The sequence below is a fragment of the Perca flavescens genome, chromosome 7, assembly GCF_004354835.1.
Source record: "Perca flavescens isolate YP-PL-M2 chromosome 7, PFLA_1.0, whole genome shotgun sequence".
NCBI lineage: Eukaryota > Metazoa > Chordata > Actinopteri > Perciformes > Percidae > Perca > Perca flavescens.
The window spans coordinates 23,057,338-23,075,399 of record NC_041337.1 but is presented as its reverse complement, the minus strand read 5'-3'; the positions used below and the strand labels follow the sequence as shown (position 1 = coordinate 23,075,399).

The window sequence follows — 18,062 nt, the reverse complement described above, 5'->3', positions numbered from 1 at the left end:
TCCCTTGTACAGGGACAACAATCAAATGTAAAAAGGTGTCGCACATCATCATTGCATCTTCTGACTTCTGGTTTGTCTCTTTGTTCCCCAGTCATTTGCAATATTTGTTAAACCTTTTGTTGTAGATATTATAGTAAATATGGGAAAAATGGGACAAATAAATGCAGTTAATAGCTGCTCCACAAAATGATTCAACGCTTTCCCAGAACAGGTCTTAGTCTGGATAGCTTTGCATTGAGACTTTTTTTGCATCCAGATTCCAAATGTTAAGATACTGGCTGTGGAGAGAATGCTTTAAAAAAAGAAAATGCGCTGCTGTAAATGGATTACCTAACAGAAAGTGGGAGTGCAGAAGAGATGCAGTGGTATTACAAAATCCCCTCTCTATTAAATCTACTGCTCTAGTGGTTAAAGTAAGGAAAGTGTGCCCCCACATGGACATTATATTACTTTTTAGTTCTGTAAGGCACATAATGCTACATTAGGCTACATGCAAGTCTGGAATCAATTTCTGTTAAGAGTGTTCCTAACATGAAAATCTACTGACTTCTACATAATGAATTAATATGATTTGTTTACTAAAGAAATTTTCACACAAACTTCACATACAATCTTTTAACATTCTCCATTTATTTTGAACACTCGCTTGAAAAAACTTTAGTGCAAATCATACAGAGGACCTGTTCAGATATTGATAACATGATTTTAAATTATTAATAAATATACATGACTCAATTTATACTTCAAAATGCTACAAGCACTTTTCACAGTTAAATAACAGTCTTCCAAACCACCCTGTACATCCAACACATTGCAGTCCATCTGAATGAAGAAGATATTACCAGCAAGGGTTGAAAAGGCAATAAAAGTATCTCTCTCTCTCTCTCTCATCAAGTTTTAGTTTACCCAAATTAATATAACTCAATTTAATCGTAATTAAATAACTACACTGTATAGCACTGGCTCTTCAAACTAGAAGCTTATACAAAATGAAATCAAAGATACAATTCATTAACTCACTCTTTGCGATTAGCGACAACTTGCCACAATCATTTCATGTCACTACAGGGTTCCAGCGAAAATGTACCCTATAATTGATCTTATTTCCATTTTGTGATTTATACAAGTTGGGATTTATTATACACACTTCACACAATAAACTGTTGACAGATTATAAACCTGTATGCTACAGATGACAAAGACCTAAACAGATGGAATATCTAATATGATGAGTTATAGTTGTTGAATGGGGAAAAATAAACACAAAATCATATTTCTGACAAGCATTTTGTGAAATGGGTACAAAATAAAGCCTACTGGACTACTGGAACTATTTCAGTGTTTCAGGATTCAAGAAGTTAGCTCTGTCAATCCTGTTTAGAGTTGAACTCTTATTATTGTAAAGGTGTCAATGATGCATCCAACTTTTACAGATTATGGTACTTCTGTTTGCAATTGCAGTGCCAAATATATCCCATATGAGGGAAACCGCAAACTAGGTTTATTCTTTATCGTCTTTGTGCCACATTTAGTCATATTACATACATTTGATGGCACATTCAAGGAATTATTCTCAAAACTTTCATACAAATACAAAGCAACTGGGCCAACCAGATTAAATACAATTTTGATTTTCAATATATCTACTAATGGTACATTCCTTCCAAAACTGAAAACACTGACTTTCATCAACAGTGTCGATATCCTTAAGCGTTTTGATAGGTAGCTTGTGGACAATGTTACACTGTACTATAGAGGGTTACTTTTCCATGATTGCGTAGTCTTGCGTTTAGATCTTGATGCGTCTTCCATTATGTAATTACACTGGTTATTGTCAATCAGACTAAACATCAGATTAAGTGTTTAAGGCCTAATTGAATCAACATAATCCATCCTAAATTATTGTTACTGTAGTACAAGATCACAGCATGCAGTAAGAGTTTAAACCAAAAAGGCCACAGACTACAATTAAAGAAAAGTGCAAATGCATGCTGAGACTGATTGCCACCTGCCATCCTCTCTAAATAACCCACCCAAGTAGGAAATGAGAGCAGCCTTCCAGCTCTATCCCTCCCACTTCCTTTCAAATTTGTGACATGTAGCAGTCAGATTAACTTCAAAGTGCAAATCCACGCCATTGACAGAAAGTGTATGAAGTGAAGGAGAAATCTACAAAACTCCAAGCTACTACAAAAGCATTCAAATACGTAGTTAAATACATCCACTCACTGCAGTATTGTCTGTTTTATCCATCCTCAATCCAGTTATTATTGTACAGTATGATGCCGTTTGGGTCAGTGGGGTTTACAGTGTAATTAGCAGTTACCTCCCTTTATAGTAGTATCACTGTGACACAAGTGTGTATGAGGAGCTCAACACAGCAGAGTCCTGAAAAAAATAAACAAAACCATTATTGAGAAAGATATGGACTTGAGGTTGCTTACAATCATCTGGTTGTTGCATTTATGCTTGTAATTTCAGACATTTTATTTATTTAATTTTTCACTTTATACATAACGTTAGCTTTTTTAAGGACATGGCAGTGCTGAGATCTTATTGGTGGTGTGTCCAACATTTTTTAATTGCACAATTATACGGTTTATCATCTTGACAGGTTTGATTGGAACAAATGAGGAATTACTGTGCATGTCTTTTCTTTGTTTGCGAGGTTTTCTTTTGTAAAAACATCACTTGGTTATCATCATCATTTTGCAAGTAAACTTAAATGTGCCTTAACTACCTGATGATCCCCAATGGGTAGCTGAGTAGTCTTCAGGCTGTAGGACTCTGCTCAGAGCGATTGGTGACAGCTCCAGTTGCCTCCTCTCGGCTCTGGGCAGGAGGCAGCTCATCCTTCTGTGGTGCAGCCTGTTGTGGTTTCACTATGGTGATTTTAATGGGGATTCCTTTGACGTTATGCTGCACTCTGCTGTACTGGCGCATAGAGGGGTTGAAAGTGCGAACAATGGGAAGTTCATTCAGAGTGGGTGTCTCTTGTTTTGGCTGCGTGCTCTCTTTTATAATTATTTTACTTCTTTTGTTTGAAAAGACCGTTTGCACTGGTAGGATGGCGGACCTTTTAGCAGGGCCAGAAGTCTGGAGTCTTGTTTTATGCTGAGGCGAGGCCTGTTGTTTCTCTTCAACCCCTCTATGCAGGTGTCTATTATTTTCCTTTGTCACGGAGATTCCTCCTTCTTTCCTTTTCTTCACCTCTTTCGGTTTCTTGGGGCAGACTGCCATGTGTTTGGTTCTGCTGCGACGCATTGTGAACTCCCTGCTACAGTGTGGGCAGACAAAGATCTCCTCATCCACCTGTGCAGGTGACATTTTATTTGATGAAGGGACTGGCTTGTTCCTCTGTGGCATGACCCTTTGGACCAACTTTTTCTTCTTTTTGTTCAACACCTTGAACTTCACATTCACCTGTGATTCTTGGTTAGGTTTGGACCTGTTTGACTGGCTGGGCCTGTTCGAAGCATTTAGTCCGTTAGTAGAATTGGTGGTAGACAGAACTCCGTTTTGAGTTTTTGCAAAGTGACGCAGTGGGATAGGATTCCTTTTGGGCGTGTATCGCCTTTTATCACTGGCATTTGCACAAGCCAGGATATGCTTGTGTAACTCTGGCATGTTATCAAAGCTCTTTCCACACTTGGTGCACCGAATAGCCGTACTAAAGGTTTGTGGGATGTTGTGGGTGGTGAAGTTTGTGGCTGAAGGCACTGAGCCAGCAGGTGATCTGTTATGGTAAGGAAATGGAGGGGGCTTAAAGCTGGGATAATGTTGGTTAATGCCAAGACGAACATCAGGGCCTTTGGCTTTGGCTCCATCTGAGGCCATCATTTTTATTGTTGTAAACAGTTCTTCAGCCGCCACATCTACTTCACCTTCTTCCTTTTTCACCACTTTCTTGGGTTCCTCTGCGGCATCGGGCACCGAGGGCTGCGTGCTGACTTTTGTTGAGTTATTGTAGTTCTGAGGTCTTAGTTTTCCCTTTTCGTCTTCTGTGTACGTACACTGCTGGCCAGGATGCAATTCTTCCTGATGCTGTTTCAGATTACAAAGGTAGACAAATTCTTTTGCACATGCGCTGCAAACGTAAGTCTTGCCGACGCCGTGGAGGCTTAATCGATGATCAAGCAAAGCGGAGGGTTTGCTGAAGAGCAGCACGCAGAACTCACATTTGTAGGGCCATTCATCAGCATGGTCACCTACGTGATGGCCCAGTTCTTTCATCGAATGAAAAAGATTATCGCACACATTGCAGACAAAATTCTTGGTGAAAGTCTGCAGTTGTGCATCACTTGGTATGTTGTTTAAGGATTCGTCCTCTACAGCTTTCTCAGAAGAAGGTGAGGTCTTAGATGAGATTTCGGGTATGGAAACAGTACTGTCAGCAGGTTCCTCCTCTTTTATGGTTGGTGACTCTGTATTAACAACAGGCTCTGGGTCAGGACTTGATTCACCCACAGTAGGACAATCAGATATCACTGAGGCGGTGGTGGATAGAGTTACTGATTCTGAGATGGAGGACATAACAATAGTGGGGTCCACAGTTTGAGGATTGGGCATTGATACAATCTGTTGCTGTTCTATGTGATTAACAACCATCTGTGTAGGTGCGGGAGGCTCAGCAGTGTTTTCTTGTAAGGTAACTGCAGCAGGGACTATACTCCCTGGGGCTTCAAGAGCTATTGTGCACTCTATCAACACTGTGTTGCTGGTAATGTTGTAAGAGTTGATGAGTGAATCAGTTAAAGTTACAGTAGGCGTGAATGGCACTTCTGACATAGGAGTGGACTCAGCTATAGGCGGATTAAGAGCTAGTGGATCAGAGAGAAACACATGGCCAGGTAGATTTAGATTTGGATCAAAGGACTGGGAGAGAGTAACAGGGTTTGCAGAGGTAAATGCAGTAGTTAAATCACACTCGGAAAAATGTAATGCATTTTCGGTGCAAATTACCAGGGGCTCCGAAGATATATTTGGGGCTAATACCTGGATTGGTTGGCTTGAAGGATTAGAAATATGTGGTGGTGCCAAAACTGTGATTAATGAAGGAGCAGTAGGGAGTGCTGTGTGTGAGGCTGGGGAAGCAAATGCTATAGTGCATGGTGAAGCTGGCTGCAAAGCAACAGGGGTGGGAGGGAGGGAGGCAGGTGATGGAGTCAGAGAATCAGAGGGAAGTGCAAGTCCATAAACAAGCCCTTCTGCCATAGGCTCCAATTGGGTCATCATATCTGGACCTGTAAATATGGTGAAGTCGGTGACTAAAGGGGTCTCAAGATTCCCTAGGCTTACATTTTGCTCTCCAATATTCATCAAGGCTGTCTCCACCACGCATGATTTTCCTTCTTTCAAAATTGCCTGTGAAACTAAATTTAATGTGGGTTCAGTATCACCAAGGGTCTTTTTTTGCAAACTCAAATCCAGCACAGCATCAGCTACAGCTACATCTCCATTGCTTTTGACTGTATTAGAGAGATCCAGTGGCTGCTGGTTACAAGAGTTACCGCCGGTCGCGGGGGGCCAGCTCTCTGTCAAGATAGGTGTCAGTGCTGGCTCCTCCACAGGTGGAGTTGTGTCATCCTCCACATTGGCTGTTTGGTGCAAAGGTGAACTATGTTGGGTCTCCATCTGCCCTGTACTTGCAGCATCACAATATCCAGTGTCTGGTGTTTCTTCTTTAGATGTTGGGTTTTGCTGGGGAGAGCCAGTCCGTCTTTTAAACCTTCCTGATCCAGCAGGCAGGGCAGCGAGAGAGACAGGTGAACAAGGCTTCTGACCATCTGCAATGAGGGCAAGTGTAGGTTTAAGGCCATCCTGCTTTTCCAGGAGCTGCTTCAGCTTTGGAGACAGAAACACAGTTCTTTCCTTCTGCACAACTGTAGACTCTGTATTCTGAGGATGTAGATTCTCTATCAAAGAAGATACGAGTGAAGATGAGGAAGACGACACAACTGCCTCAGATTCCAGTTCAGTTTTAATTTGTGGTAAAAGAGGTGGTGTTGCAGTTCTTCTCTTGGTCAGTGGTTGACCAGGTATGTCTTTGCCTGTTACTGAATCTGTATTTAAAACCTGGCTGATTTGAGTGGGGTCTAGAATCAGGGCATCCAGTCCAACTATAGCCGAAGACCCAGAATGAACCTCAGCTGCTTCACAGCTACTGACTGTACTTGTTGACACTATCTTTCCATCAATATAAAAGCTCAGATTCTCTGAAATATTGCTGGAGACATCCAGCATGTATTGTTCTGCTTGTTCCACTATATTCTCCACAACAGTTGCAGGTGCTGTATTGTCACCAAGCTCTGTTTCCTGTTGAGATTTTTCACAGAGTGTCCTCTGGAGATTTTTCTCTTGGGGCAGCTGGGTTTTTTCCAAATCAGTGACTTGCTGGTGCTGCTCGTGGATCCTGTGCTCATGTTGTCGCTTGTTGGTATGTGTAGTGGATATCTTTTCACAGTAATTGCAAGCATGATGCCCCTCTAATATTCCCAGTTTGTCTGGCTGAGCAGTGTGGTCACCAGCCGACAAAATGGAAGTATTAGAGCTAGTGGGGGATGAAGTATGAAGCTGCGTGACTGAGCCTACTGAATCCAGAGGCTTCATCTTCTCATGCTGCTGCTGACCCAGATTTGAACCAAAAGATGTGTTGCTCTTATTGCTTTTGTATGCGTGTGTCTCATTGTTCGCCAAAGCGTGGATGTGCATGTGTCGTTCTAAGCCTTGTTTGCTGGTAAATTGTCTCTCACAGTGCTGGCAGGGAAAAGAGTTCCAGTCTCTCTCAGTATCCTGGTTTGGATGTTTATGGAGATCTGGGTACAGTGACTTAATCATGTCTGATTCCATGTTAGTTCCCTCTTTATAAATGTAGTTGTTGTCCTCCTCCTCCTCCTCTTCCTCCTCCTCCTCTTCCTCCTCCATATCCTCATTGTCTCCAAATTCAGAGATGTACAAGTGAGGCAAGTCCTCCATCTTTTGTGGAGGTTGTATTGAGCTCACGGAAGGAAGTCTGTCACACAAGACTTTTGACAGTTGTCACACCTATTGAATAGATAAAGAAGATATTGTCATAAGGTAAACCCACACATAATATAGCTGAAGGGCCAGCTAGGGCCATTTATTTATGGCATCAAATGAACATAAACGTCCATTACAAACACTAATCATTCACACTTTACACTGTGATGCAAATCAATATTACATTACATTCATTTAACTGACGCTTTTATCCAAAGCGACATACAATAGGTGAATTCAACCATACCAACCTAAAATAGCAAGAATCATGCAAATACATACAATTTATGTGCCACATCCAAACCTTTATCTATGGTTTCAGTTGTCTGCTTTATTAAATTATTATGTATAGCAATTATTACTACTGATAGTAGCAGTAATAATTATTGTATTTTGATTCATTCAATTTGGCAAACAGCAAATTGCCACCACTTAATGCCCCTCTCCCAGACACTCTGAATTGTATTACAATTGTATTGGAATAGTATTACATTGTACATATTCATGATATTGTATAAATCCTATACATCATAACTTAATGTTTCTTTGTGAATGAATAATGTATCGTAAATAAATAAATAAATGTTCTTCCATAAAATACAGGGGATAAGGGCATAAGTATACACACCCCTATGTTAAATTCCCATAGAGGCAGGCAGATTTTTATTTTTAAAGGCCAGTTATTTCATGGATCCAGGATACTATGCATCCTAATAAAGTTCCCTTGGCCTTTGGAATCAAAATAGCCCCACATCATCACATACCATTCACCATATCTCACAATTGGCATGGGGTACTTTCTGTAAGATCATCTCTCAATGCCAGCTATTAGGCTAACTGAAATAAAACCATGCCAATCTCTAGGTATGGTTAAGGGTATGTGATGATGTGGGGCTATTAAAAATAAAAATCTGCCTGCCTCTATGGGAATTTAACATAGGGGTGTGTGCCCCCTGTATTTTAAGGAAGAACATTTATTTTTTTATAATACATTATTCATTCACAAAGAAAATTGGTTTCCTTAAAGGTTGGATTTTTCCTGCTTTTTTAAATTAAGGCATTAAGACCAATTTCCAAAAGATGATTTTTTATTCCTCTTTTTAGTCAACTTTAGCATGGGTGTGTAAACTTATGCAAGCCACTGTAGATCGTAACATATATATACACTCTACAATAATGTTGAGGGCTGATGCAATACATCCAAACAAATACAAATTTGACTAAAAAATACATTATGTTATGATGTATAGGATTTATACAATATCAGGAATATGTACAATGTAATACTATTCCAATACAATTGTAATACAATTCAGAATGTGGTGAAGGGGTGTGTATACTTATGTCCCCTGTATTTTAAGGAAGAACATTTATTTATTTACGATAATTAAAAATGTTTTAATATAAAATAAAAAATTTGTGTCCTTAAAGGTTGGATTTTTCCTATTTTTTTAATTTAGGCATTAAGACCAATTTCCAAAAGATGTTTTTTATTCCTCTTTTTAGTCAACTTTAGCATGGGTGTGTAAACGTATACAAGCCACTGTACATACATTTAACCATAAAGACCTTCAATTTCCTAAGCATTTAAAGAACAAACCAGTAAGTCGGCATTAAATAAAAGTAATAAAGAATTGTTTTCACACCATCTTACCATTTTAATGGTCAGTGCAACGTTGAAGGCATGTTTTGTTTGACAGATGAACACACAGCATTCTCTTTCTGTTGGAAGAAGAAAGAAAACAACAAAGCACCAATTACAAAAAACTATGAAACCCATTCCGTAATAAAGCATGACACTTAAACTCAAACTACTGAATGATAAGAAGCACAAAATGATCAAAGTGAAAAGCTGTGGTGTGGGAGTGGCTGAGCACAGTGTACTTTAGCTCAGTCATTTGGCTGATGAATAAAGCTTGGGGCTTGTCTTGGTCATTTATGCCAGTGTCCCTCAAGCATATGTGTGTGTATATGTATATGTATATGTATATATATATATATATATATAAGTGTTTTCTTTTCATCTCCTAACTTTGTTGCCTACAGTGAGTACCGTCCCAAAATACAGCTAATCTGCACCGAGATTACCTTTTTTATTTTATTTACCCTGGTATGGTTGCCTTACACATACCTGCTACACTGATTACACACATTCACACCTGGCAACTGCCACACACACCTCAATCATGATCTTTTTCATAGCTACCTTTCAATTATTATTTAAAAACCTGTAATAACGTAAAGTTTGTGCATTTTGACATTCATTTACTGCTTGGAAGGACAAAATGGCAGGCCCATCATGTGTCGTGCTTTTCCACCTGCTCCTTACGCTCGCATGAGCTCTTATATAGCATCAAAATCAACTGCTTCTTCAATTATACGTTTGCTTGGTTTGCACGGATTATTTTTTATGTTTATCTTACATAACCATTCAATTACCAGCAGTTTTTAGGCAATCGTAGGCACGAGAGGAAATGTAAACAAAGACTTATAGCTCATGTTTTAACACGGTATCTTTCAATTATTTTAAGACAATCATGTAGTGCGTTCCAGTTGCATAAAAAACGGACTCAGTCACGATACCATATTAGCAGAATCTAAATTCAAGGGCCTATACACACTGAATAATTTGAGCCAGTTTTGTAATATACAACTTCTATTTCTATCCATCTGCAACAGGTTTATTTTAAACTTATCTCACATGAAATAGATATATAACAAAATTAATTATCTGTCTTATATTATCATTACAACTCGGATTTCGGGTACGTTCATACGTATCTGCTTCACCTGATGTGATGACGCTCCCCCGTCCGTGCACCATTGCTCGCTGGTCACACAACACGTCGTCACATGCTACAGAGGCTGCTAGCTCGTCTACTGAAAGGTCAGATGGGTTCTCTAAAATAGCCCTACACTGTCCTCCAGATACAAGAAAGCCGCCCACAAAATTAAATCCTTATAACCGTCAAGGTGCTGATAAAAGGCTTCAATTACCAAGTGAAAAAAATCAACTGTTATTGCCATTAAAGCATCGACAATATACTGCTAGCTGCAATGCTATAACGTTAGCTTACCCAGGCTACATTTAGACAGGATAGAATGCTTGACACGACCGTTACGAACACTGACCGTTATACAAACCCGCACCCCACAGTTTTTGTACATACTTGCGTTAACCAAACAAACTGCCGTAGAACGGTTTATTCGTCTCCTGCAGGTTATGTTCAGTTGTGTTGTTTTTTTTTTTCTTCCCCAATGTACCAACAAAATTATGGCGTTCTGATTGGTCAGTGGATGTGAATGTCAATTTTGGACCAATCAGCAACAGGTTTGTTAAAGCGGAAAGAGAAAAAAACGTCGGAGCAAAATGCAGCTGTCACCTGTTTATTCCATAGATGTATTAAGAGAACAGTATATGCCTGTCACCAATGGATGTATAATAAAACCCCTGTCACCTCAGACAAAAATGAGAACATTAGCGCATCAATGCCAGCTTTTGCAAATTCGTGTATAGATCGAATGCTGTAGACTAACATATTACAGATATACATCTTGATATAAAAAAAATATCCATGCATTCTTTAGCTAGGCATAATGAATGTTATATCTCAATTGTGAGGGGACTCCAAATTGTAAAACTATATAAACTCAGGGCCAGATAGGCCTACCTCCATTTGAGTTTTTAATTTTGATTATCTACAAATTATTCACATTCTCAAAAAATACATTTGACTTTTTCAAATTAACTAAATACATTTCAATTATTTGTTAGTCAGGTGGTTCAACATATACACATAAAATCTATATTAAAACCACAGCCATATCTAATTTTATTTCTGAACAAATTATATCCTTGCAGTATATTAAATTAGCCAGTAGAGTGCGCCATATAATGGTCTCAGTCTTAAAATGTTGGTAATAACTTTAGTGCACTTCTGTTTAATATAGTGCAACTTTGGTAATTTACATCAAAGATATTTCTATGTTGTTTGCATGGCATGAGCATAACATGTGCAACAGTTTTATTGTTATCAATTGTATTAAATACAGTAGTAGTGTAAAAATTGTTTCTAATATGACAGACAACAAGAGTGGCCCCCCTCTCTCTCTCTCCCCTTTCATCTCTACATCTGTCCTATGGAAATAAATGCCTGAAAAAATAATCTTTAAAGTGACCTTATCTGCAAACAATTTACCTAAAAAACTATATGGTTTTATTTTAATCTACAAGAAGTACACCTCTTACCTTTTTTAACAAAAAAAAAAAATTGTTTGTTCATTGGCAATATTAATTCTAATGTTTTATAGCCAGGCCATATTACAATATCCTGAATTTGCATTGTAGTTCCTGCTTCACAGCTGTTGAGAAAACAGAAGCCAAACTAAGCTGACAAATTGAAGATTTGTGATGTGCAGTAGTAGCCATTTTGTTCTCTTCCCCTGACCAGCTCTCTGTTTTCCCCAACAATTGTCAATTGAATCACAAGGCACTGGTTCATATAAAGCTCACACCTACACAGATAGAAAGCTACCATCTGGTTTCACATGGCATTATTTCAACCTCCAGAATAAACATAAAATAACTTCTTTGAGAGGATCTAGAAGTTCACCAGACCCCACATGTACATTTGTGACATTGTGCAGCACATGGGTGGTGTTCTCGTGGCACATGCATGGTATGTCTCTTGTTGTAATGTTGTATGTGGGCTGAGTGGTGTTTCGCTATCAAACTACATGCCAGACTTCTGCGAGCCATAATAAAAGATCATAAACAACAGGCCTCTCTACTCAGGCTTTTCTCCTTCTCTGTATTTTATATTCAACGTCTTAAACTTTGCAGTAAAGTTGCTGACCGTGTGGTGTGTGTTGAACTTATGTTAACCTTGAGGAACAAACTTTATTAAACAGTATAGGATTCTCACACATTGCTAATTTAGTTTTGAATTTACTAGATCATGTTTATGTTTATTTATAGCTTGTCTGTGGGCATGCCCACGGCTCCAGTATGACTTTCACAGTTGATGGCAATTGCAGCTGTGGAATTATGATGAGCAGTTCATGATTGGGTCTACTGGTCAGACACATATGTCCAATTAACTTATAAGCAGGTGCTGACTGCCTGGAAACCATTTCACACACATGGCTAAGCAGTCAAAATCTGTCATAGAGTAAATGTGAGTTTTGCTAGAACCAAAAGCCATTCATTAGCTTTATCAGAGAACAAACTGTACTTTGTTGTATCATTATTGCATCGACAAAAAATTCTGCAAAAGCTGTGACCCTCAGACTCCCTAACTTTACATGCTGAGCTGAGGTACAGTGGTAATATGTGTAAAGTTGCTACCACGTGTAAAGGATATGCATCCTCTACTATGTCACTCAAATAGCCAACTTGCTTAACTGCCAAACTTAAGGTCAACATGTGATGCTTCACTTGGTTTAACCGTAAATAACCTTTGTTTGAACTCAGAAATACATTTTTAAAGAATTCAGAGGACATTCATAAAGGTATAAAAGCTCAAAATGACATTTGAGGACATAATAGATACCTGAGGTATTGTTCTCCACAGTAGGGTCAAGACAACTGACACTTTTTTGATAAAACATTGGATGTCTTGTGTATACATTTTTGAAAATGTCCTTTCCCCCATTTTAAATTTGTGTTCCTTTTCTCTCCAAGTGAATTTTTTGTCGGGCCTTTAGACATACCTACTATGTTATGATATGTATAGTCTCGCATTGCCAGACCTTCCTCCACAGTGCTGCGGAGGAGGGTCTCGCTAGTCCACACAACATTCCACATGCTCTGGTTTATTGGCATTTCTTTAAACTTGGGCGTCACTAAGCGCCAGACGGAGCAATGGTGCCGCTGCAACATAACCTCGGGAAGGAACTTGTTTTGGTGGAACATGAGTACTTCAAAAGTTGTTTTTGTCGTGCAACAGAAAACTCAGATTGGACAGATAGTCTTGCTGTCTTGATTTACCCTGCAGAGGTCTGAGGAGCAGTTAACCATAGTCCTCATAAAGTCAACTGCAGTTTAGAATGCCAACACAAAGAAAGCGGAAGGTAACGGACATCCGGTAAAATTTCCGGTGGCACCTGAACAATCCCGGAAATGAAACGTCGTCGATATAGAGCAGTGTTTCTCAAACGTTTTTCAATATTGTACCCCCCCTTTGAATTGCTTTTTTAAGCCAAGTACCCCGTGACCAGCGCAAAACATTTTTGGTAGAACAAAAAAAAAGTATATATAAAGAGGTACAATACAGCGCCGGCATTGATAGATTCACTGAACAACAACCTTTTTTAAACAAAAACATTTAAATGCTACATTTCAAATGTTTAGAATCCCTCACTTAATTCATTCATTATTATAGTATAATTATTTTATGAATTATGCATGACATATTTTTAAATTAGCATTTCACGTACCGCCTGCAGTACTCCTAAGTACCCCTAGGGGTACACATACCCCCATTTGAGAAACACTGATATAGACTATGATATGTATGATATATGCATGCACACACCATTCGTTTTGTACCTTGGATCTAAGTTGGATGTTTAGTTACTGCGACTACGTGTGTTTCTGCAGATAAAAGCACAACAAAAGGAATGAAAAACAAAAATATATATGTAAAAACACATGAAAAGGTCTAAAAGTTCTTCAGGACAATTTTAAAAGCAAACAGGAAACTGACTAATTGTGAGAGAAACTGAGACAAAGTGGGGCCCAGACTATATACATGGTAGAGTATCCTGTGGCAGTGGGCGCCGGTTCGTGCCAATGACTTTGTGCACAATGAAACATTCACGATCCACATGAACATATAGGACAAGAGAGACAAAGAGGGAGAGGTGGTCCACAACGTGTCTGTGTAACAGGCGGGTCAGTGAGCGGGGCTTAGGCATGAAACAATAAGGGTCCCTTATAGAAGATGTGTTCCACACAAGGCAGACAAAGCCTTGCCTGTAATCAGACAACATATTATGTCACTGGGAAGAAATAAAATGTTACTGATTCATGTCGTGGGACGCCAGATGTGCAGGAAAGAACATGTAAATGTGAACATGTCGGAACACAAATACAAATTGTACATTGCAGAACACATGATACTGTACATACGTGCACACAACTGTAGCCCTCTGTGCTGTATATTTATGTACTGTCAGCACACACACACACACACACACACACACACACACAAACACACACACACACACACACACACACCCACACACAGGTTTATGGCACTATCTTTGTGGGGACCCGTCATTGACATAATGCATTGCCTAGCCCCTTACCCTAACCTTAACTATCACAACTAAATGCCTAACCTTAAACCTTACCCTCACCCTAACCACAACCTAATTATATTCCTAATCCTACAACCAAGTCTTAACCCTCAAACAGCCCTTTAAACTTGTGGGGTCCAGCATTTTGGCCCCACAAAGGTGTCGGGACCCCACAACTATACTGGAATCCTGGTTTTTGGACCCCATGAATATAGTTAAACAAGCCCACAAACACACACACACACACACACACACACACACACACACACACACACACACACACACACCACACCCATGCTAATAATCCCCCGAAGTCCAATAAACACACATGTGCCCTCCAGAATCACTGCCCCTTGTCACTTCTGCATACACACATTGCACCATGACCCCCATGAAGTAGCTCGCCATATGTACAGTACAAGAATACTGTAAACACACACTTACATACCACACACACCCCATCAATCCTTCTCCCTTGTTCACTGTCTCTGACTCTCTGCTGCCACACAGTCACACACAAGCAAACTCAGGTATTCCTTGCATCATTCATACTGTATCCGACCACAAACACACTGTGCCTGTCACCCAACTTTATTCCCCTCCCTCACCCCTCCACCCCTGCCCCACCCTCTCCATCCACCCAGCTGTCTGCGGCACTCAAAGCCTTCAGGCCTACAGTATGGGCTGACATCTCATGACATCACAAACCCCCTGCACTCTACAGGCGTGACTTGTGGCGCTCCTCGCACATACTTAGACCTACACTCTGCTACTCCAATCATTGTAGGATTCATGTCAACACCATGAGATGAATACTGCAGAGAGCAGACAAACTAATGACACATGGAGAAAACTGCTGCTTGTTAACACTAGTTCCTTGTCTGTAATATAGTTGATAAGATACAATACACCTTTATTGTCTCCTATAGGAGAAATAAAGCAGTGTAGTATAAAATACTGTATATACTCATACTTCTTTTGTATCTGTAACAATAATCAAACAATCAAACTACTTGCTGTAGATGTAAAGCATCCACTAAAAACCACAAATGCATTCTGCCCAACACTTCACATCAGAATCAGAATCATTTTATTTGTCATTGTAAAACATTGTCACAACGAAATGTAAGTGCTACTCCTTCTGGTGCCTAGAAGTATACATTCATACGCACACGCGATACCCTTCTACAAACCATACCCTCACATACACATAATTGGAGCAGGTGCTTCTAGTGCATAGTAGTATACATTCATACACTCACGGCATACTCTCACACCCACATTTTTTTTTTTTTAAAGATCACAGTACTGGAAAAGTGCAAAACAGGCAAGATAATTATTCAGCATGATGAAGTCCTATTTCTGTAATTGAATGTTTAGAGTTGTGATGGCTGTGGCGAAAAAGCTGTCTCTGAACCTGGATGTTCATGTTCTGACAGACCTGTAACGCCTTCCTGAGGGGAGTAACTGAAAGTGTTCGTGGCCTAGGTGAGAGGGGTCCTTTATTATTTATTATTATTATGTTTTTTTGCTCTTCTGAGGTAGCGGGATGAGGCAATGCTGTCAAGTGTGGGCAGCGAGCAAAGCACTTCACGTCGCTTCCCGCCCCCAGATAGTGTTTTTTTATAAAGGCACAGAATTGAGTGCATTTGATGTTTCAAACTGTTTGTTATACAGCCAACTGTAAGCTGCATGACCACTATAGTATAGCAAGAAGGACCTGGGCCCAGGCCAGTGGCGGTTTTAGTACCGTATGTGTATCCTCCATATGCTCCTGCTTCTTCCCCCCAGGAATTCTGGTATCTGATGTAACATAATATTCCAAATAAGATGATTTTCCTTAACCAAACACACTGAATACTGCTAACAATGTATACATTTGTAAGAATCCACGGTCAGTTGTTTTGATTTTGTCCTTTGTCAATTTGGGGAAAATGTTGCAACAGGAGGACATTCTTTGGAACAAATTGTATCGATGCAGTTGTGTATACTTGATTTGTTTAGGCAAGATTGTCCATATGTTTGCTTAAAAGGCATTTTAAGCAGTCGCCAAGAATAGATATACCTACAATGGATAAAAGAACAACCCAACTTCTTCTTTAATCAAGGTTAAGTAGTGGTGATGTGAGAGCTACTTAACAGCAGGGAGAACTGGAGCCACTTAACACTTCACTGCCACCACCCACTGTTTTAGTGCAAGTTTATATGATGTAAATAACAATTATGATTAATTAACCCTTGATATGGAGAGTATGCATTGTGTAAGAAGTACAAAAGTTACCAAAACTGAATTTACCACTAATGGATATTTAATGTTGAGCTGAATTGTATTCATTATTTTAGATTATTTGTTTCCTTTCATTTTTATTTCTTTCTGGATGGGGTGAGGTGCAGTATCATATTTTGTCTGTAATAATATCTGTATTATGAATCCTTAAGTAACAGCACAACTTTATTTTAATATCCCTTCTTTGTTGCATCCTGACACTGAAAAAAATCCCTGTAAAAATAAAAAGAGACTGTACGAAAACATCCAATGTGATGAACAGGAAAGATGTTGGATTTTGTTTCAATTTTAACTTTTTCCCTTGCAATTATCTGTTGAGCAAAGAGAAGCTACAAGGCTAAATGGCTTGTAGGACAGACAACCTCATCTGCCAAAAAACAAATGTAAGAGAATTAGCCTGATGCCTGGTGTTTATTTTAATAAGCCCTACATTTAGGAAAACGTCATTCCTCTATTGTTATACACTCTCTGTTTTCTTTACATATATATATATATATATATATATATATATATATATATATATATATATATATACTTATAATTTGCTGAGTGGGCACCAGCAGTTTTCCTACAAATAAAAATGGTGACCATTTTGGACCACAGGTTTCTTCTGTGTGGAAGATACAGGCAGCTCAGAGTCAGCTATACGTAAGTGACCTGGTATTTCTGGTTGCTACTGTAGAGAGAAAAATACATGTAAACACACATTCTTAAATTCACCGGTGTGGTTTTATTTAAAGGGAAAGACATTTCCTCATCCATCTGTCTGCCAGAGCTGAGCAGTTTCTTCCTTCCTCTCAGACACTTTTTCAGTCACCTGTAGAAGAGCACAGGAAACGTGTGTATTGGTTTAAATTCTGAAACCATTACTCTATTTTTTGACATGTATACAAATATAGACTCATATATCATGTATGTATTTACAGATACAGTACATAACATGCGCAACCCAGACATGCACATGCTGGACCACACAAACACGTGAATATGCAGAGCTTCCACACACTCAGCTCATATTTATGCCTGCACACTGGCACTACATAAGCAGGCGGTTTTGAGTCTGATAATTAAGTATGAGACATAGACCTGTGTGTGTATGTCATAAGGCTGACTAAGGCTCTCTCAGTTGAATCACACACTTTAATGGTGTGTCTTAATAGCTGCCTCTGCTGGGACTTTTTTAGCTGGAACATGGCTGTTATGATAGGTTTAACATGTGTTCATCTGCACAGAGAGCACAGTGATTTAGGTCTCTGTTAGATTATTTCTAAGCGTGTGTGTGTGTGTGTGTAAAGGCACATGATCGATGCTGGGCCCACCCAGGAAGTGACTCCACCCTGTAGCGATGCACAGAAATCCCCCCTTGCTGAAGGGGAGAGAGGGAGCTGCTGGAAAGCAGCTTCACAGCCACGGCCCATAGCCTCTCCATCTGCCACTCTCAAAAGACTCCATT

General features: G+C 39.4%; 1 protein-coding gene across 3 annotated transcripts; it reads right to left on the bottom strand.

Annotated features, from left to right (window-relative positions):
* Positions 1-1,117: 1,117 nt before the first annotated feature.
* Positions 1,118-10,297, bottom strand: prdm2a (PR domain containing 2, with ZNF domain a). Of its 3 annotated transcripts, none has more exons than XM_028583342.1 (4): positions 10,191-10,297; positions 8,675-8,742; positions 2,741-7,044; positions 1,118-2,388 (listed from the first exon to the last, which is right to left on the bottom strand). In XM_028583342.1, exon 3 carries the CDS (start codon positions 6,973-6,975, stop codon positions 2,773-2,775), a length of 4,203 nt encoding a protein of 1,400 aa, XP_028439143.1. In that variant the 5' UTR covers positions 6,976-7,044; positions 8,675-8,742; positions 10,191-10,297; the 3' UTR covers positions 1,118-2,388; positions 2,741-2,772. The 3 variants fall into 3 exon arrangements, with proteins under 3 accessions (XP_028439143.1, XP_028439145.1, XP_028439144.1); XM_028583344.1 differs by lacking the exon at positions 10,191-10,297 and adding an exon at positions 10,098-10,183; XM_028583343.1 differs by lacking the exon at positions 10,191-10,297 and adding an exon at positions 9,811-10,090.
* Positions 10,298-18,062: the final 7,765 nt, after the last annotated feature.